The following is a 22,321-nucleotide window of genomic DNA, read 5'->3' on the forward strand; positions in this document are numbered from 1 at the left end:
TTATACATCTACTAATGTAATTTTCAATGAATACACAAAGTTACTAATGAAAATGTTATTTTTACAATATAGAAGGCAATTTTGAAATCTTTCATAACTTCAAAACTAGTAGTGATCAATGAATTGTAACAATATTTTGAATCACCATTGTCAAATCAATCAGAGACAGTTGGTTTTTGTTTTTAAGTAGCTCAGAATTGTTATTGTTGTTGTTGCCTAGTGTTTATTTATACAGGGTGGCCTACAAGTCCCTACCCATCCATATATCTTATGCATCCAATGTATCTGTGTGCTGCCCCTCATTCCCGCTGCATAATATTATGCGACGCCATGTTCTGAGACATTTTCCTCAACATAGCAGGGGTTATTGCTTCAAATGCTGCGGTAACAGCTGCTTTCAACTCATCATTAGTATTATAATGTTGTTTAGACACAATGTGGATGGGTAGGGACTTACGGACCACCCTGTAGAATTTAAACTGAGAGCAACAGTAAAGAGAGTTCAGACTTTGTTATAAATTTATTTTCCCAATGTTTCCAATTTCACATTTTAATGCTTTAACAAATTCCCAAGATTTAGGTGTTTTTTTTTCCTAAACAAGTTTTCAATTTGCCTGAAAATTAACATCTCCAAATTCATCATGATGTTTTATTACTAATACTTTTTAATTTAACGGTTTAGCTTACATAACACTTACCGTAAAACGTCTGCGCAGTATTCTGCTGGTGTCTGTCGCTTCTTATTAATTGCTGTATTTCCTAACTTTCGATTTGCAGTAAATTCTGCCAAACCACTGTAACTGTATAAAAATTCAGGATAGCTGAACTTTAACTTACCAGAAAACCGAAATAACCTTGAAAAGAATACAACTCGAGTTGACATACTTAGTACAATATCCCACCTATTGGAAAATAAAGTCACATGAAAAAAGCAAAAAATTACGCGATATTGCTCCTCTTGACACAGATAGACTAGCGAGTGTACAAAGCTGAAGTTTGAGTGAAAGGACAAGGCGTGCAGAAAAATTATCATATAATTATAACTTGTAGAAACAACATGAAGAAAATTTTTTTGAAGAAATAGTCTACGAAAATCACTTTATCTGTTGGTTTCATGTATTTTTACGATCAGTTTTCAATGTGTGTTTATCAACAAAATGTGTTCAAAGGTACGTTAATATATGTATATACTACTTCTTTGTAAGTTTTCGAATAATGAAGCTTTATTGTTAAACATTTTTTATGTGATAATGATTTAGTCATGATTTATTTCTATAAACTTTTTATAAATATAATATGCTAATTCTTTGTTTGTTTTGAATTTCGCTCAAAGCTACATGAGGGCTGTCTGCGCAAGCCATTCGTAATTTAGCAGTGTAAGACGAGAGGGAAAGCAACTAGTCATCATCACCCACCGCCAACTCTTGGGTTATTTTTTTACCAACGAATAATAGGATATAACGTCACAGTAATATACTCCTCACATAGAAGAGAACAACGTTTCGACCTTCTTCGGTCATCGTCAGGTTCACAGGTTGTGAAGAGTTGTTCGCTCTTCTATGTAAAATATTTTCTCAACCCAAACGATATTCGACATCACTGATAACGTCACAGTGTAACTCCCCACAGTTGAAGGGAGAGTATGTTTGGTGTGACTGATATTCGAAACCGCAACCCTTAGATTGTGAGACAAGCATCCTAACCATCTGGCGATGTATATGTTAGTAACAGTATTTTTATTATATTATAAACATATTTAAGCCAGTATTAGTTAATATAATGCTATTTTATGATATATTTTCGTTCAAAATTTATTTGCTGAATAGACTCATATTATTGAGTAAGCAACTCCTTCACCTCATATAGGTGGCACAGCGGTATGTCTGCGGACTCTCACCGCTCGAAACTAGGGTTCGATACCTGTCGCATACAGAGCAAAGATATCCCATTTTCTAACTTTGAGCTTAATCGCAAAATAAACAAAACAATTCACTCCGTATAAAATATCCTAATTTTTATGAAAAAAAACGAAAGTTTTAGATGGTGTAAACAACACTGTATGAAACATCAAATTAATAATAGCACCGCGTACACGTAAGAAATTATAAGACTAAACAATACATAGAGCGTGCATTTGTATGTATGTATTATTTGTCATCACTGTGAAATTGTGAAGAGGGTGAAATGTAAATGATTTAAACGTACAAAACACACTACAGAAGATAACAGTTAAGTTAATCAGTTTGTAGTCTTTAAGAGTTCAAATCTGAAGACGCAAACTCACTAAATATGTGACTAATTCATCTAAAATTACGAAACTTTAAGCACCAGTCTTTAAACAGCAAAAGCGCGCACATTAGATGTTTAAAATAAAAACTAGAAAAAAGGTGTCGACTGTAAGTTCCATTGTAGTTTTGGTCACTAAGCTCAAAGGTCATTTTTTTTTCTTAAATAAATTTTCTTTCTTTAATTTTAATACCGCTTTTTCGATAGTTGCGTAAATTATGCGTGTAATGAATGTGCTTTTAAACACAATGATATAATAACGTTTTGCCACTTAAACTTCTGTTAAGATTAAATTATATGTTTTTAGCAACGTAAAATTAATATTAATCAATTATTTGGGTGAAACAACTCCTTGACCCACATTTTAAAGCCTGTGTTTTTATACTTAGTGGAGTCTTACAAAATAGAAAAAAAAAAAACACAGCGTGCTTATCCTTGTAATGAGAAGTAAAACTCTACAGGTTTTGAAAACTGGAAGCAATCAAGTGAAACGCTACAATAGACTTAGATAGACAGGTTCATTTCTACTTTTTGAACTTTGCTGACGGTAGTCTATAAGCATTTTACAGTTGGTTATTTCAGTGTTAAGTCGATTACGAGATAAAATCGAAACATAGTGATTAAATGAAAATTATATTTCTCTGGAAGTGTGGATGTTCAAAGTCAAGTGTTTTGTAAAATCTGTGTCTATTTTGCGATTGTTTTTAATCAAAGACGGTGTAATAACTTTTTGATCATAAAAATATTGTTGTGTTGCACACAATATGCATAGGTGGGAGTCAGATCGTTTTATCTCACGTTGCTTGTTTTTAAGACGTTTTGTTATTTTTTCTCGATAAACGTGAAGGTTGTTGTTGCTGTTTTGAATTAAGCACAAAGCTATCTGTGCTCTGCCCACCACGGGTATCGAAACCCGGTTTTTAGCGTTGTAAGTCCGCAGACATACCGCTGAGCCACTGGGGGCAAACGTGAAGAAATATAACGATAGAATTCTAGTTTAGATCACTTTGGTGGGCGTAGTGCAAATAATCGACTTTGAAGATTCGTGTTTCATCAAATACATAATTTATACATATTTTTTAAATAATTTTTACATATAACTGCTGTAAACATATCTCTGTTAACCAACTTAGAATATTTTATATTTTACTTAGCAGGAATGAGCGACATCCTTGAAAATTTGTTAACTACACCACATGAAGGTCATTTCCTTTTACCGTTCGATTGTTTGCTTGTTTCATTTTGAATTTCGCACAATGCTACACAAGGGCTATCTGCGCTAGCCTTCTATAATTTAGCAGCATAAAACTAGGTGGAAGGCAGCTAGTCATCACCACCCGTCGCCAGCTCTTGGGCTGCTCGTTTACCAACGAATAGTGGGATTGACTGTAACTTTATAACACTTCCATGGCCGAAAGGGCGAGCATGTTTGGTGTGACGAGGATTCGAACTCGCGACCATCAGATTACGAGTTGAGCGCGCTTTAAGCACCTGGTCATGCTGAGCTCTTTACTGTTCGAAACCACTATGTTTTGTAAATGTCTTTTGATAAATAGAATTTCTAACAAGAGCTCATTGAAAGACATATCAACACAGAATCTTAGGAAAGTCCTTTAAAGTTCCTTTTTCAACAACAGATGAAAACAATTGTTAACTTTAAATATTAGACAGTAAAATCGTATATATTAAAAGTGTTTGTGTGAGTTTTAAACTATTTTGTCAAGTAATCTGTACTGTAAGACTAATGAATAAGATATACATGCATATTGATTTTATTCGTTTTTAAACATAAAAGGAGAGACAGGTTCTATTCAATACCCTATAAGAAAAAGAAAATAATCATGTTAGGCAGTGTTACAAAAAATGTTAGCTGTGTAAAGTTACAAACCATTAGCAATGAAACGGAAAGACAAGTTTTGTGGTGACAGGACTGTTACAAGGTGTAAGTGCAATGTAGATCAACTTCATATTGTATTATATGTCCCAACAGCATTTTGCAGTCCTTGAAGTATCTGGTTAAACACGTTTTTTTAAGATTTCAGTCAAAGGTATATTATACATACACGTGGAAACAAGTTCAAGGTTTTACTTTCTTGTCAGCATAAAATGAACACATTTTAAAACACCCATTGCAGTGTTACAAGGGCGTAAGTGGTGTAGTACCATTACAAATCTGGTCCCTATAAAAATGGAACAAAACTATAATATTGTTAATAATGTTTAAGATAAGACTGTGTTCCAGATTATAACATAATATGAACAAAGAATGTAAAATAATATTTGAAGAATTTACAGTTCAAAAGTTTCCTGAAAAGATAGTATTCGTGTTAATAGGTTTACTTTGCATTTATTATAAGATTTTGAGTATAAGCCATGCACTACTTTTTGACAATAAAAAATTATGGATAAAAGAGAGTACATGTACTATGTATATACGATAATGCAATGGGAATGTCGCCGCAGATAAGAAGTGTCTTTCTTTCAGCACTTCCGTATTTGGTTTATTGTGAATTCCCAATCATTAAACACTTATACCGTCATGACTGGCTTAAATCTGGAGTATATGTTGAAGCCCTTTCTGAGATTGTTAACAAAAATGGAATCTAAAAAAAAGCTTTTAAAAAAATAGATATTTCATTGTTTTCCTCAGAAATGGAAGAATTAGCACATCAGAGTGTTATGGATAGCAATAGGCTTCAAAATCACGCTCCAAGCCAATCAAGAGCAATGTTCTTATCTGTACAGTGGAAATTACGTTTACCTTCTAATACAGAACACCATTTTAATGAAGTTGGACATATCATTTGGTACTATAACAAACAAGAATGTGAAGCCAGTCCCACAAACCTCCAGCCATAGCTCGAAATTAATGACGGTATATTTTTTTAAAGCATAATCTGATGAAAAACATGAATCCCAGTAATATCATTCGATCAAATTCTTGTAAAGTTCTTGGATAAAGATCTAATTAATATTTATGCTTTTCTTTTGATTAAACATGGTGTTAGAAGCCGAGATTCATAATCATGACCATCAGAGTGGACACTGGCGATGGTCATGATTCTTTTTGTTGTTGTGTTAGTACAAAGCTACACAACAGGATAATCAAACAGTAGAAAACAGTATATTGTTCTTACAAAGTTTTTTGAACTTTAGGACTGTCAGATAGATTATCAGTGTCACAATGATTTATATAATATATTATTAATTGGATGATAAGAATGTTAAATATATGCATTTTTTTTCTTGCTTCTATGTTTGATATTGTACGTTACCTTGCCTAACTTTCAGAAGACATGTTGGACAAAAATTAAAATGAGTCGTAAATAAAAATCCTTTTGTTGTTTTTTAAATACTGAAAAACATGTAATGTATTATCTGCTTTCTAGTAATTTTAATATAAGTTTCTAAAATTAGCGGAATTTGCATTATACTGCTATTCTGGAAATTAATTGTGTCTTCTTTTGTTAGTTTGATGGTCAACAAATTAAAGGAATTTGCCTTTCACTGCTATTCAGGTACGTTATAACTGTTCCCTGTTGATTACTACACGAAAAGGGCAACCTGCACTTGTTGTGCCTAATTTTGAAGAGATAAGATGGAAGGCAGCTAGTCAACACCACTCTCTGCTAGCCCCGGGAGCGATTCATATCAAATAGAGAGATTTCATTGTTACTCTTATTAAGCACTCATTACTACAGAATGCTGGGCGCGAATATTTTTGGCGGTAGCCGTACCCTAAACATAGAACCTGGATCCATAGTTAATGAGTCGAGCTTAGCCCAAGTTCGTGATAATAGTAACACTCATTCTGCTGTTCATTTGATTAAAAGTAAATGCTTCAGGCAGTGAGCTCTGTTAGCTGGTTGACTTCTTCCTTGTTCACAGCTCAAAGTTAGGGATGGCTCTTACTGGCCCAAAAGGGTTGCTGACGTAGTCTTATAGCCCACTGTGCGCATAAAAGATCGTTAGATTAACGTACAACCAGGTAACAAACGTGAACTTGGAATTAAAACCATGTTCATCACATAATTATTATACCTTGAATTCTCATTCTAATTGTTAATAAATTCGGTTCAAAAATAAGCTAAGTTTATATATCAGAACTAAACTAATTTAAAAAGCAATTTTCGTAAAAACCAACTAGAAACACTTAACACCATAAGTAAGTGCTTCAGAAAACCACAATCTGTGATGCAATGAATCATGAATAGGGAGCCTTTACTGGAGCATGTTTTTGTAAAATATTTCATTTATATTTCAAAAAGATAAATAATAGAACATATTATGGTTTTAAAAGTTGTATTGCAGATAGGTCAATTTTAGAAGTAGCCTCTCCAACCTGCCTAACTCTACATCTGCAATTTCGTGGTTCACGTCCAGTTGCAGAAAAAAAAATGCAATTCGTACTTCGAAGGCCATGAATACATTATCAGAGTAACAGTCAAATCACACAATTTGGTGTGATAAAAGATGTTCATCAGTGGGTGGTTTTATTGAGCTACTTTCTCTATAGTTTATTATGAATATATTATCAGAGTAACAGTCAAATCACACAAATTGGTGTGACAAAAAATATTCATCAGTGGGTGGTTTTATTGAGCTACTTTCTCTGTAGTTTATTATGAATACATTGTCAGAGTAACAGTCAAATCACACAATTTGGTGTGATAAAAGATGTTCATCAGTGGGTGGTTTTATTGAGCTACTTTCTCTATAGTTTATTATGAATACATTGTCAGAGTAACAGTCAAATCACACAATTTGGTGTGATAAAAGATGTTCATCAGTGGGTGGTTTTATTGAGCTACTTTCTCTATAGTTTATTATGAATACATTATCAGAGTAACAGTCAAATCACACAATTTGGTGTGATAAAAGATGTTCATCAGTGGGTGGTTTTATTGAGCTACTTTCTCTGTAGTTTATTATGAATACATTATCAGAGTAACAGTCAAATCACACAAATTGGTGTGACAAAAGATGTTCATCAGTGGGTGGTTTTATTGAGCTACTTTCTCTGTAGTTTATTATGAATACATTATCAGAGTAACAGTCAAATCACACAAATTGGTGTGACAAAAAGATGTTCATCAGTGGGTAGTTTTATTGAGCTACTTTCTCTGTAGTTTATCATTTCAAAATTCAGAACAGCTACTCCATAGTTCTCTTGTAGCTTTACGTGAAATTCAACAAACAAACTCGCATTTTGCACTCTGAACTTTTGTTAAATTTTGGACAGCGGCTACTTTAAAGAATATGGATAATCGTATGAAGTTGTCTTTAGATTGGTAGTGTGAGTATATGTATTTTCTTATAGCAAAGCCACATCGGGCTATCTGCTGAGTTCATCGAGGGGAATAGAATCCCTGATTTTAGCGTTGTAAACCCGTAGAATTACCAATGTACCAGCGGGGGGGGGACTGGTAGTAAATGAAATAACTGTTTTTGTGATGTAGAATGCATATTAGAATATACAATTGAAGGCAATATCATAACACAATGAGAATAGTAATGAGTTATACCACACTATAAGGCTCAAAAAGGGTTTCTATTAAAAAGAGCTACAATAACATTTTAAAGTACACTTTGTTTGTTTTACGACACTACCGTCAAGGCCTTAATACTTTCGTACTCAGATATTAGACGTAATTATAACTCTATATCTATTAAGTTTCATTTGATAATTTATTTTAACGTTGTGGTGTATTTTAGTTTATATTTATGAAATTATAGATACCGTTTTTAGTTGTATACTAATAATTTGATTGCTTAATATAGCCATTGAGGGTCAACTATACTTGTAGTCTTTTGGTGTTCCAATAAATAGTTAAGAAATATACAATAGATATTGCAAAACATTCGTGGCCTTTTATCTACCTAACTTAGTGAGCTTAGTGGAGAGAGTATATTTAATATATAAGGAAACTGATAAGGAAAGATAGTTTAAACAAAGCTGTCATGTGAAATTTTGCATTATTCAAGGAAGATTGAAATCAAAATATTCCAAAGGAAATGTATGCAATACTGGAATGAAACATTCGAATGTTCAACAGGGAAATTTTTTTCAAGGAAACAAGTTAGTTAACGATGATTCCAATAGTTATTTCTTGTTAACAAAAGAGCTACAGAATAAACACGTCGTGTTGTGCCCACCACAGGTATTGAAATCTGGTTTATAGTGTTGTAAGCATAGAGTTTTGCTGTTGAGCCGCTAGTGGTGAACCGCTAGTGTGTGTTTCCTTATAGGAAAGCCACATTGGGCTATTCACTGAGTCCACCGAGGGGAATCGAACCCCCTGACTTTAGCGTTGTAAATCCGTATACTTACCGTTGTACCAGCTTGGGGTGAATACAACGTATTGTCATTAAAAATGGTGAAGTACAATTTCCATATTAAATGTATAGATGTATGAAAGAATGGTTTAAATCTTATTTTACTGTTTGGTAGTTGAGAAGTTAACTTAGTAAGACTGGTAACAATCTACTCGTTATTTTATTGTCATGAGATTTAATAATTGTGATCTTGACTCTTGAGGTGGAAGACGTGTGACATTTGTAGAATTGGTTATTCTTTTATTTCACGCTGCAGATTTTTTTTTTTTTTTTTTCACGCTGAGAAATTAACCATCGTTGAGCACATGCAGGAAGTCGAGCAAAAGTATTCTCTAACTGGGAGAGAAAAATAATTTTATAATGGTTGCAAATAAAATATTAGAGACACAATGCTTTCCTGAAAAGAAATTTGACATCACGTGTTTATCATAAAATTTTATCTTTTCTTGAAACGAGCGTGACCCAGTGGTTAACGTGCCAGACTGTAGATCTGAGATTCCGTCGTTTGCCACCAGTTAACAGTAACAAAACAGTAGCAGCAGTAACAACGACAACAAAAGGAAAAAAGATGGTGTCCTGCATTTTGAGGACGTGGGTGCGTTATAATAATTACGGTCTTACACCAAAAACTGATTAGTTTTATCCACAAGTTGGCGGTAGGTGCTGTTGACTAGTTATTTACCATCTTTTCTAGCACTTAAAAAAAGGAGGATCGGCTAGTGTAGATAGCCCTCTAGAAGTTTCGTACTGTTAGTGAAGATAGCCCTCTAGAGGTTTTGTACTGTAACTAAAGATAGCCCTCTAGAAGTTTTGTACTGTCAGCAAAGATAGCCCTCTAGAGGTTTTGTACTGTCAGCAGAGATAGCCCTCTAGAAGTTTTGTACTGTTAGTGAAGATAGCCCTCTAGAGGTTTTGTACTGTAACTAAAGATGTAGATAGCCCTCTAGAAGTTTTGTACTGTTAGTGAAGATAGCCCTCTAGAGGTTTTGTACTGTAAAAATAGCTAAAGATAGCCCTCTAGAGGTTTTGTACTGTAACCCTAAAGATAGTCCCTCTAGAGGTTTTGTACTGTTAGTGAAGATAGCCCCTCTAGCTAGAAGTTTCGTACTGTCAGCAAAAATAGCCCTCTAGAGGTTTTGTACTGTTAGTAAAGATAGCCCTCTAGAAGTTTTGTACTGTCAGTAAAGATAGCCCTCTAGAGGTTTTGTACTGTAACTAAAGATAGTCCTCTAGAAGTTTTGTACTGTTAGTGAAGATAGCCCGCTAGAAGTTTCGTACTGTCAGCAAAAATAGCCCTCTGGAGGTTTTGTAGTGTTAGTAAAGATAGCCCTCTAGAAGTTTTGTACTGTCAGTAAAAATAGCCCTCTAGAGGTTTTGTACTGTTAGTAAAGATAGCCCTCTAGAAGTTTTGTACTGTTAGTAAGCTCTCTAGAGGTTTTGTACTGTTAGTAAAGATAGCCCTCTAGAAGTTTTGCGTGAGATTCTACAAACAACAACAAAGAATTTCTTTCTCGTTTTTATTTATGTATAAAAGATGCATTATGGGCTAACTTCACTATACCTACTGCGGATATCTAGCCCGGATTTTAACGTTATAAACTTCCAAGATGAGAAACCGGAACGCATCACGAACTGAATATTTTTTAAATCTTTCGAAAGAAACCGGAACGTGTTCATTATGTTTATTACGTGCTTTTAATTTACAATTTTTTTTAAAATACTAAAAATAACAGGCCCGGCATGGCCAGGTGGTTAAGGCACTTGACTCGTAATCTGAGGGTCGCGGGTTTGAATCCCTGTCATAATGGACATGCTCACCCTTTCAGCCGTGGGGGCGTTATCAAGTAACGATCACTCCCACTATTCGTTTGCAAAAGAGTAACCCAAAAGTTAGCGGTGGGTGGTGATGACTAGCTGTTTTCCTATAGTCTAACACTGCTAAACTAGGGATGGCTAGCACAGATAGCCCTCATGTAGCTTTGCACAATATTAAAAAACAAATAAACTAAAAGTAACTGGTTATACCTGTTTCTCTGTGTTGCGTGTACTTTTATAATACCGACTAATATGTGACATAACGTTCAGGTTTCTTTTTTGACAACCGAATTCTAAGAACAAAATCTAGACAGAACTGAAACGACTATCCGTCGAAAGTGTAAAATAAACGTATCAAGGATACAACATTCACGGATATTCTAATCTTAAGATATCTCTTTGTATTGTTGACCTTGAATTCACTTTCAACGTAAAAAATAATAATAATAACTGGTGTTTTTCAACTTGTGCTATGAAAGTAAGATTTCCTGGCACCTGTTGTCGTAATTACATGTTCTAAGTACTGAGATAACACGTGTTACGTATTATGTAATGGTTTTCCTTAACTGACGTATAGGGGAAAAATTAAGATAATTATAACAATGTTAGAGTTGTACTTGTGTTAAATGTACATATCGACACTAAAAAGAGAAGGTATTTTTCATGTAAAACAGTAACAGTATTAAAAAAAATATTTTTATTGTCACGAAATTAATTAGTTTGATTTGTCGAAATATTTGTAATAAATAAAGTTAGTTTTCATTAGTTTTTAAAGAACAAGTTTCCTACAATGTATTGCCTTTATGATGACTCAACAATAAGCTTGAGGGGCAAGAACTCAAAAATTGCCTTTTGACCTCCTTCAATGAACAGTTCAAATAGCCTATTTTAAAATGTTGTGCTCAAACAAAGTTCTATATAATATACATAACTTGTTTTAACAAAGACGATGGTTAAGACGAAAGATATTTTACTTATGTAAGTCAAATGTTTCGATTTTTATTTACTCCAAGTTAACCGCAAAGCTACACAATGGATTATCCATGCTGTGTCCACCACGGGTATCGAACTCCTATTTCTAGCGTTATAAATCCGCAGACATACAGCTGTATCGCTAGGGAGGTCGCATGTTTCGGAATAAACTAATTTCATCATCAGAGAAATCTGGTATACTTTGTTTTAGACTTCGCTGACAATGGAATAAAGGTGTTTAGAAACGACTGAGTCATATAAATAAATTGTTTTCGAAATATTCTTCATTTTTGTCTTTATTAGTAAACATAATTGCTTTTAAGAAAAATATGTCATTAAGTTTTAAAATCTTTGTTTTAATTAGGTACAGAATCTTAACAGAAACACCATTAATTTCGAAGTATACCTTGTTATTAAAAATAAAAAAAAACTTATAAAAACGAGTAACTAAAATAAGCTATGACTTAGAGCCTTAAAAAAAGTACAAAACATTTATTAGTAATAAATAAAAATATTTGTTTTGTTTTTCCGAAGAGTAATGTGTAATAACGGATAAAATATTTAATGTGATTTATTTATGACACACTGAGCGATCTGCGTTACGTCCTCTATGATGAATCGAACCTCGAATGTTAAAACTACATACCTTCAAACTTACTTCTGAGCCACCTGGATATTTCACTTGTTAATGCTATTATTTTTTTTTACCACAAATAAGCAAACACCAAAATATATTTAGAAAATGTTATAAATCAGATGTGTTAAACAATACAATTAAAATAAATAAGTTCACAAACTAGTTATATTTTGTAAGGTGCGTTGTAGAAAGAGTCAGTGAACTTCAATTTGTTTTTATTAACAGACGAAATAGTTTTCGAGTATATTTTGTGTAATGTGATAAAAAAGTGATGAAAAAATCCATGAAAACGTTATTAACATCAATTAATAAATCCAATAATTAGTCTTTGTTCTAGAACTTGAAACAGTGATTGAATGCACACGGAGGAAAAAATAGTAGTGTTAAGATAGATTGAAATGAAAAAAATAGGGTTATTAATACTTAATTAACCGAAAAGATAACAAAGGGAAAACTTCGTTTTTAGCGCTTAATCGATTCCACAATATAAATTGTGTACAATTTTCTGTGCTTTAATGACGAATTCGAAATATAAATTTAAAACAAAACATTATTAAGATATATAAAGTTTTTCGAAGAGAAAGAATGATCTGTTGGCGAACATTTATGGTGACAAACATGGGTTACACTTAAATACTTGATAACAATGAAGGAAGTCATCTATAAATCTGTATAATGTATATATTGTGTTCCACTATTATGAAAGTCACTGAAAAGAAACCACGAATTTATCGACGTGAATATTCCAATGCGGGAGCATTTGTGATAAACAATTTGCTACTTTTCCATCTTAAAAAGTGTTTACAAACAGTGAACTAAAGAAATAAGCAAAAACAAAAAAGAAAGATAAAGTTATTTCAACAAACACTTACTTGGTAGTAACGTTACATATATATGTATGCGTGTTATTCTCCTTTAATTATTGGTTTTTATGCTTATATTTTAAACACTTTGGAAACCAACCATAATGTCATTTTAGAAATATTATCAATGTCTGAAGAGTCTGCTTTCGAAGAAAGTGTTTACGTTGAATAAAGAATTGAAACATTTATCCAGTTATTTTGAAATAAGCTATATTCTATACATTTCACCTCCACCAAATATATATACGCGTTATTGTAGTAACTTTTAGACATTAATAGTTAAACCAAAATGCCTATTATTGTGTCTGTAAGTGCGAATATAAAATAATTAATAAATATAAGCACTTATTTCAGGGAATGTTTTTTACTAGTATAAGTGAGAACGAATGAACTTCAGTGGTATATTTGAAAATATTCTTTCTTGTTATTATATTATTTTCATCTAGTGAAATGATTTAATTTTAAAATTTCAATTCTTACAATTTTCTGTTGTGGTTCCCTCGATTTTTGTTGGACGAAAAAATGGTAAAGTTCGTTAGAAACGAAATTAGAGAAGATATAATGCATGTTTTGTCTTTCATTTCTTATGACTCATGATTTTTCTTGTTAACATTGTGTTTGTTTATCACGCGTAAATTTAATTCCATAATAAAAGTAATAAATCTGTTTATGTAAAGAAGTTAAAGATTAATGCACGAAATACTCGAAATAATTGCGTTGAACGAGACAAAAGACTCAGATTTTAGCGAAAACGGAAGTAAAACCAAATTATTATGCAGAAATTGTATGGGAAAAGATAATTGAAAAAGATGTCACACAATTACATTCCAGACACACGTGAAGAGTGATCAAATCGAATGATGCGAAAAAAACCTAACATTCTATTAGAGACTCCTGAATTTATTCTACCAAATAAGGCTTATGACTCTCTTTTGTGAGCTTTTCTCAGGTTCTGAAATAGAGATATTCTTGTACCACGTTGGAATATGATAGCATCATGACAAGAAAAAGTCATTCATCAACATTTTTCAAAGAAAAGATGACAACCAGACAGCAACGATGTTCCAGGAACTGTTGTAGTTATCTGTAAGATTCCTCTGAGATAAAACATGTTGCTGTTTATGGATGCATTTTTTTTCTGTTGGGATTTCCCTTTCAGCTTATAAGCAAAATATTACGTGAATACAACCAGTTGTGAGATACTTGAAAGTTCCCCAAGAAATATTTATTAGCCTACTCTATTAAGAGGAAAATCATCTATGCAAGTTAAAATTTCTCAGTTGAAACATGAAACGCATTCGGAGAAAATCTGATATTATACCCAAAGTATATAGTAATGTAGAAATAAACAAAAAACACGTAAGACTATTATTTGTTAATTTCAATTGAACGAAATCTAAACTTAGGCAGCGATCCTTGATTAAGAGCTAATGCATGTAATGTAAAGTAATCAGTTTGTTGCACAGATGGTCTGTTGGCATACCGTTTGCCAGCGCATCGGTGGCTCAAACCTTGAGCCTTTCTCATTTACAACTTGGCAAGTTAACCACTAGGGTAAGCTCAGTTCATCAGAACATTGTCAAGGTTCTATTATGATCCACTTCAATCATACTTATACCTGGTTCTTTCTTTGTTTTTTGTATTTTCTAATAACGGTAGTGCCTTCAATACTAATAAAATAATTGTTGCAAGATTAATTTATCAAGTACTTAGGCATTTACTAATTTATTGATTAATCTGCCATATATCAGAACTTCTTGTCGAATAACTTATTTTGTGCTTAAACACAAAAATACACAATACGTTATCTGTGTTCGGTGTGCTGCGTATACAGAAATCTGGTTTTAAAGTTTTAAGTCTACAGATATGTCACTGTACCAGTTGGAGGCTTTCGAATAAAAGAAATTCTACAATCAAACAAAACTATGTGGAATATAATCATTTTAAAATATTCACGTTTATCACTGTGATATCCTTAAACTTAAAATTTGCATGTGTTACTTAGAGATTTCAAATTAAAAAAAAGACATTGGAGTTCAATGAATAGATAATAAACAGACATATATCCGTGAAAACTTTAAACAATTTCAAGAGCTCCCCATTAGAAGAATAACTAGTACTGTATGCTATCGTCAAGAGCTCCCCATTAAAAAAACGATTAGTACTGTGTGCTATCGTCAAGAGCTCCCATTAGAAGAATGACTAGTACTGCGTGCTATCGTCAAGAGCTCCCCATTAGAAAACGATTAGTACTGTGTGCTATCGTCAAGAGCTCCCCATTAGAAGAATGACTAGTACTGTGTGCTATCGTCAAGAGCTCCCCATTAGAATAATGACTAGTACTGTGTGCTATCGTCAAGAGCTCCCCATTAGAATAATGACTAGTACTGTGTGCTATCGTCAAGAGCTCCTCATTAGAAGAATGACTAGTACTGTGTGCTATCGTCAAGAGCTCCCCATTAGAAAAACGATTAGTACTGTGTGCTATCGTCAAGAGCTCCCCATTAGAATAATGACTAGTACTGTGTGCTATCGTCAAGAGCTCCTCATTAGAAGAATGACTAGTACTGTGTGCTATCGTCAAGAGCTTCCCATTAGAAGAACGACTAGTACTGTGTGCTTTCGTCAAGAGCTCCCCATTAGAAAAACGATTAGTACTGTGTGCTATCGTCAAGAGCTCCCCATTAGAATAATGACTAGTACTGTGTGCTATCGTCAAGAGCTCCTCATTAGAAGAATGACTAGTACTGTGTGCTATCGTCAAGAGCTCCCCATTAGAAAAACGATTAGTACTGTGTGCTATCGTCAAGAGCTCCCCATTAGAATAATGACTAGTACTGTGTGCTATCGTCAAGAGCTCCTCATTAGAAGAATGACTAGTACTGTGTGCTATCGTCAAGAGCTTCCCATTAGAAGAACGACTAGTACTGTGTGCTATCGTCAAGAGCTCCCCATTAGAAAAACGATTAGTACTGTGTGCTATCGTCAAGAGCTCCCCATTAGAATAATGACTAGTACTGTGTGCTATCGTCAAGAGCTCCCCATTAGAATAATGACTAGTACTGTGTGCTATCGTCAAGAGCTCCCCATTAGAATAATGACTAGTACTGTGTGCTATCGTCAAGAGCTCCTCATTAGAAGAATGACTAGTACTGTGTGCTATCGTCAAGAGCTCCCCATTAGAAAAACGATTAGTACTGTGTGCTATCGTCAAGAGCTCCCCATTAGAATAATGACTAGTACTGTGTGCTATCGTCAAGAGCTCCTCATTAGAAGAATGACTAGTACTGTGTGCTATCGTCAAGAGCTTCCCATTAGAAGAACGACTAGTACTGTGTGCTTTCGTCAAGAGCTCCCCATTAGAAAAACGATTAGTACTGTGTGCTATCGTCAAGAGCTCCCCATTAGAAAAACGATTAGTACTGTGTGCTATCGTCAAGAGCTCCCCATTAGAATAATGACTAGTACTGTGTGCTATCGTCAAGAGCTCCCCATTAAAATAATGACTAGTACTGTGTGCTATCGTCAAGAGCTCCCCATTAGAATAATGACTAGTACTGTGTGCTATCGTCAAGAGCTCCCCATTAAAATAATGACTAGTACTGTGTGCTATCGTCAAGAGCTCCCCATTAGAATAATGACTAGTACTGTGTGCTATCGTCAAGAGCTCCTCATTAGAAGAATGACTAGTACTGTGTGCTATCGTCAAGAGCTCCCCATTAGAAGAATGACTAGTACTGTGTGCTATCGTCAAGAGCTTCTCATTAGAAGAATGACTAGTACTGTGTGCTATCGTCAGGAGCTCCTCATTAGAATAATGACTAGTACTGTGTGTTATCGTCAAGAGCTCCCCATTAGAATAATGACTAGTACTGTGTGCTATCGTCAAGAGCTCCTCATTAGAATAATGACTAGTACTGTGTGCTATCGTCAAGAGCTCCCCATTAGAATAATGACTAGTACTGTGTGCTATCGTCAAGAGCTCCCCATTAGAAGAATGACTAGTACTGTGTGCTATCGTCAAGAGCTCCCCATTAGAATAATGACTAGTGCTGTGTGCTATCGTCAAGAGCTCCCCATTAGAAGAATTACTAGTACTGTGTGCTATCGTTTCTGGAATAAAACAGTTGGTACATATCTTGGAGAATCAATTTAACTTAAAAACTCACTTAGCCAAGTCAAGTTTGGTGATAAACCCCTTCTGAATGCACTTAGCATGATATTAACAAGTTCCTAAGTTGTTTAATGGTAGAATCCAAGATTGAAGTTGCTTAGCAATCAAAATTACCTTACACGGTTTGGAAAATATATTACGGTTCTTATGTTCGCAAATGAATTTTTTTTTTTTTACAATTACAATGAAGGTTACTTGATGAGAATATCAGCGTTTTACGCGTAACGTTCTATGGTGTATAATAATGTATAATAACATTCTATGGTGTATAATAATGTATAATAACATTCTATGGTGTATAATAATGTATAATAACATTCTATGGTGTATAATAATGTAAATTATTTGGATGAAAAAATTAACTTTCTATGATGTGCAGTAATAGAAGTGATTTAGAGAGAAAAACGAAAATATTTTATCAGTAACATTCGATGATGTAAAATAATATTAATTAGTATTTAATAGGACTGTTCGACTTCCTCAGTGAGGGGGTTGACAGGTGAGTGGAGATCAAAGAACACCGCTTAAGTGTTATATAGCTATTCAGTAATATATACACCTGAGGGATACATAATTATTACATAACATGTCGATACATGAGAGTTACTTATCTGTTATGTAAGACACACCAGACGGCGCAGCTTTTTTAGTATAATAATTCCAGTAAGTAGCACCTGGGGATGAGTTGGTATGATTAGCGTACAGCGAACCATCAACTGTTGGTGTATATTAACGTGACGTCAATTTTATAGTGGCAATCAACCTTAGAATTAATATTTTATCTAATTTGCATGATGTACTTTTACAATTATCAGTATTGAAAAGTTTCTTTTCACAATTATAGTTTCGCTTTATCAGTAAAACGTTAAATCTGTTCTAATATATAGTTTCTATCGACTTTATACTTTCATTTATATATTTAGTTGCGTACATTTTAGAAACCAGATAGTGTTACTATAGGCGAATGATGCTAATAACGACAATATTGCAAAAGTTCATGGGTGATTGACTAGTCAATAATATTTTACCATATTTGCATAATATACGTTTTTACAAATATCTGTCCTTGTAATAACGGAGTTATCATGATAACATCTATGAAATATCATGCAACACTTTGACATATAATTTTATTGTTTTACTTTATATACATGTATCACCAGTGTGGTTTGGCGGATAAAGTATATTCTTATGTTGTTTCTCCAACGACATACTTGTGATTTTTATCCGTTGTATTGTGTATGACAGTAAATGATTTCTTCATAGAATACTTATTTCATTTTACAGATTTGACAGTTGCTTTATAGTTTTCATTTAGATACGTTTTACAAAGGCTGATATTACTTCTGTGCGAACGGCTTTATTATAACAAGGCCTTACTGGGGTTAATGTTACTTCAGGCGGACGGTGTTTCTATAGGCAGACAGTGTTATTATAGTTTTGTACGACTTCATACAGATTTTAACTCGTCTTAACATACGTGTATAGTTTTCATTTATATATTACATGTGTTTTAGTTAGTTTGTGTGAAGTTAAGCACATAACCATACAGTGGGCTATCTGTGCTCTGCCTACCATAGATATTGAACCCCGGATTTTAACCGTTTTAATTCCGCAGACATATAGCTGTGCCACTGGGGACTACATGTGTTTTAGACAGGTAAATGATGTTACTGTTTGGCTTGTTTTACTAAGATTCTATGGGCAGATGGCGAACTGTGTTACTCAGTTAAACTGTGTTAAACATATCTAATGTTTCGTTTTTTTCAATATTGAACGAGACAATTACATTATTATTCTAGAGCCGACTGTTTTTTGTTTTGTTTTTTTATCGCACATGAGGTCGTCTTTTTCGAACTTGTTGACAAATATTTCAGTATGTGTTATTTTAGTTACATATATTAATGATATCCTATTGGGCTATGACGAATCGTGAGTTTTATATAAGGAATATAAATGGAGGCTTGCATTAGTTGTTGAAACATTCCTGTTAGAATCTGATATTCATTGAGTATAATTCATAAGTCAGTATTTTACAAACCAAGATGTTTGTTGAATCATAAATAGTATATTTAGTGTTCATTGTAATTTTGTTGAGAAATGTTTGAGTAAGTGAGTTACTTGTCAAGTCTTAAATTTTACTTACTTGTATTAATATCTGCTTAAAATAGTTTGTTTGTTTGTTTTGGAATTTCGCACAAAGCTACTCGAGGGCTATCTGTCCCTAATTTAGCAGTGTAAGACTAGAGGGAAGGCAGCTAGTCATCACCACCCACCGCCAACTCTTGGGCTACTCTTTTACCAACGAATAGTGGGATTGACCATCACATTATAACGCCCTCACGGCTGAAAGGGCGAGCATGTTTGGCGCGACGGGGATGCGAACCCGCGACCCTCAGATTACGAGTCGCACGCCTTAACGCGCTTGGCCATGCCGGGCCCACTTAAAATAGTAAATGTATTATTGGGTTTATAAACTGTGGTAATAGTAGCTTGATTTATAATTAAAGGTTTTTCTAAGATTATGAATTTCAACTCTCTCTTTTTCGGTTACTAAGTTCATTTGTTTAAAATGTATTTGTTGCTATAGTAAACTAAACAAATTAAATGTTCTTGTGTCATGGAGTTTCTAATTTGTCAACAAATATTTTATATATACATTTGAATCACCATTATAAAATCACATAAGATGTCCTATACAGATAATTACAAGCTACTAATTATGTATTTAACCGAAACAAGAGTATTTCTGTGCGTTAAAAGTGTTTTTTTTAAATTCCCAGTCTTTACGTTCAATGCTGTTGACCTTATATTCTGCCAGTTTGTGTTTCCTAAAATCAAAATTTATCAACGCCATTTGAGTTGGAACTCCTACACACTATTAGTGTGAGTTATAAACCTGCATAAAATAATATTTTAATTTATACATAAAGTTCGTTCATGAGTTTTAGTTGTACGGTATGTTTTGTAATTCAAGTGAGTGTTCCATACAAAATAGTTGCTGTATTTTAAAACGTTTCTATAATAGTAAAGTGATTGGTTAAACAGTAAGTCTCTCAATTATCATATTTAGTTGTAGCAAAATGAATTACAACCAAGTTTACTAATGATTTATTAAAATTAGACACACGAGTGAAAACAGAATTACATCCACAGAGAATGAATATGTTTTTTTACACATCAGTAGAGTGAAACTGTAAGCTTGAATCTTAAAATACTGTGTATTATTTAGAGATTGAAATAAGTGTCCTTTATTATTATGATTGCAAAATGTATGTTATATAAATTAAACACAGAAGCGAAAACTATACTATTGTACAGTAATTATGTATTAAAACATTAAAAAAACGACTGTAAAATAATAATGTAACTGTCTCGTTCAATATTTATAAAAACGAAACATTAGATATGATAAAATGCTTTCAGGACAGATAATTATAAAAGTATGCAAAGTAAATTATTGGCTAAAATATTTACCCTAAAATATTTACTTCAAATACTGGATAAAATAAGATAATACGTGTGATAAAAAGTGACATACGTAATACGGTATGTCATAATATTTGTCTCGTTAAAATAATTATCTTACTTTTAAAGTTTTAGAGCATGTAATTAAATCTAGACTTTGATGACGTAATTACGTGTTCAGACGCTTGAGACGCTCGACGAGATCAACATTCTATAGAAATACCTTTCTCCCCCACAACACTAATCTGTGTAACATAGTTTACCATAAACTCATAGAACCTTAGTAACAGAATCCACCTAGTAACGCCATCAAACTAACACATACAGTAAATAAATGAAAAGTATACACATATTTTGAGACAAAGTGAAAATTGTAAAAAGTCCTATGGACTTAAGTATAGTAAGACTGTCCGTCTTTAGAAACACCGTCCACCTAAAGTAACACTATTCTTAGTAAGACCTTATAATAATAACACCGTTCGCACATGAAAGCATTGTCAGCCTTTGTAATATGCACGTAATTTAATATGTTATTACAAGTATAAAGTTTATAAGTACTAAAAATTAAAATTGCAGATTTAATGTTTCACTTGTAAAATAAAACTGTAATTGTAATAAACATTTTTAGTATTGATAATTGTAAAACTGCTTTATGCAAATTGTATGAAAATATTTATTTATTTATTAGCTCATGAATTATCTGCTCATTCATTATACCAGCTCGCCTTCTGGTGTCACTTCATGAAACTATGTTTCTAAGATAGCCGCACTGTCTGGGACCTATTACGTAACAAATACGTAGCTCTCAGATGTCGGCTTATTACGTAATAGGTATCTAACCTTTACTTGTATATATTATGTACAGCTTATGAAACTCTTAGGTGTTGGTATAATTTGCGTATTAAGTAATAGCATCTTTTTCTCTCCAGTCTCTTAGCGCCCCTACTGTGGAAGCATATTTTGGGCGGTTAATTGTTCCCCTAACTACTCAGATCATTTAGAGAGAAATGAAATATCTTACAAGTAAAGAACTATAACTTGGAATTATAAAAGTGATTTAGAGAGAAAGACAGAGCATTTTATAAGTAACGTTATGTGATCTATAATATGCAAGTGAGTGAAAAACGAAAGAAAATTTTACTGGTGATGCTTTATGATGCAAATGACTTTGAAAAACAAAAAGAGATAAACGAAGAAGAACTGACTAGTTTTATTTTATAATGTAGAAAGATGTCAGTAATTTAAATGACTGGAGGAAGAAAATCATTGAAATAATATTCAATTATTTCTAGTAATGTGAGTGATTTGGAGTGTAACACTGCCAAAGATTTTAGGAGTAAAAACGCTGAGCACAGGCGTTACTTTTATACAAACACATAAACAAAATTTACTAAATTTCTTGATCCATAGAAATAAACATGACGAAGTCAGTGCTAGGATGTTCCCGGAAACTAAAGAAATGAAAAAAAGAATTATTGAATCCTTAATAATGTTGTGTGCAAAACATGAAATGTAGAGTTTTGATGTACAAAATATACATGTTCAAATTCTAAAAGAAGAGGCCTATAAACTTACCGTTGAAAGAGTAAACAAAATTTACAAGTAATGTTGCAGAATTTAGAATAACGTAAATGATTTGGAGATATAGAAGAGATAAGATTACACAAACTGCAGAAATTGTGGTTTCAGGTCTAACAGTTACATTTACAGTTCTTCACTAGACGCTAAAACCAAAACAGCAAAGAATTAATTCTTTAAAAAATTAATTGT

The 22,321-nt window shown here is 33.2% G+C and overlaps 2 protein-coding genes across 3 annotated transcripts in view; one reads left to right on the forward strand and one right to left on the reverse strand.

Annotated features, from left to right (window-relative positions):
* Positions 1–883, reverse strand: part of sicily (NADH dehydrogenase (ubiquinone) complex I, assembly factor 6 homolog sicily) — a 34,854-nt gene extending 33,971 nt beyond the window's left edge. Inside the window, exon 1 of the mRNA XM_076475155.1 lies at positions 699–883. Coding sequence (XP_076331270.1) covers positions 699–883 — 185 coding nt within the window. The remainder of the gene's footprint in view (positions 1–698) is intronic.
* Positions 884–1,032: 149 nt separating this feature from the next.
* The window catches only part of LOC143236717 (uncharacterized), a 62,619-nt gene continuing 41,330 nt past the window's right edge, over positions 1,033–22,321 (forward strand). The window contains exon 1 of one of the 2 annotated variants that reach the window (XM_076475152.1): positions 1,033–1,169. In XM_076475152.1, the coding sequence (XP_076331267.1) occupies positions 1,115–1,169 (55 nt within the window). In that variant the 5' untranslated portion in view covers positions 1,033–1,114. The remainder of the gene's footprint in view (positions 1,170–22,321) is intronic. The other variant, XM_076475149.1, reaches the window with a different exon arrangement.

The sequence above is a fragment of the Tachypleus tridentatus genome, chromosome 13, assembly GCF_004210375.1.
Source record: "Tachypleus tridentatus isolate NWPU-2018 chromosome 13, ASM421037v1, whole genome shotgun sequence".
Classification (NCBI taxonomy): domain Eukaryota; kingdom Metazoa; phylum Arthropoda; class Merostomata; order Xiphosura; family Limulidae; genus Tachypleus; species Tachypleus tridentatus.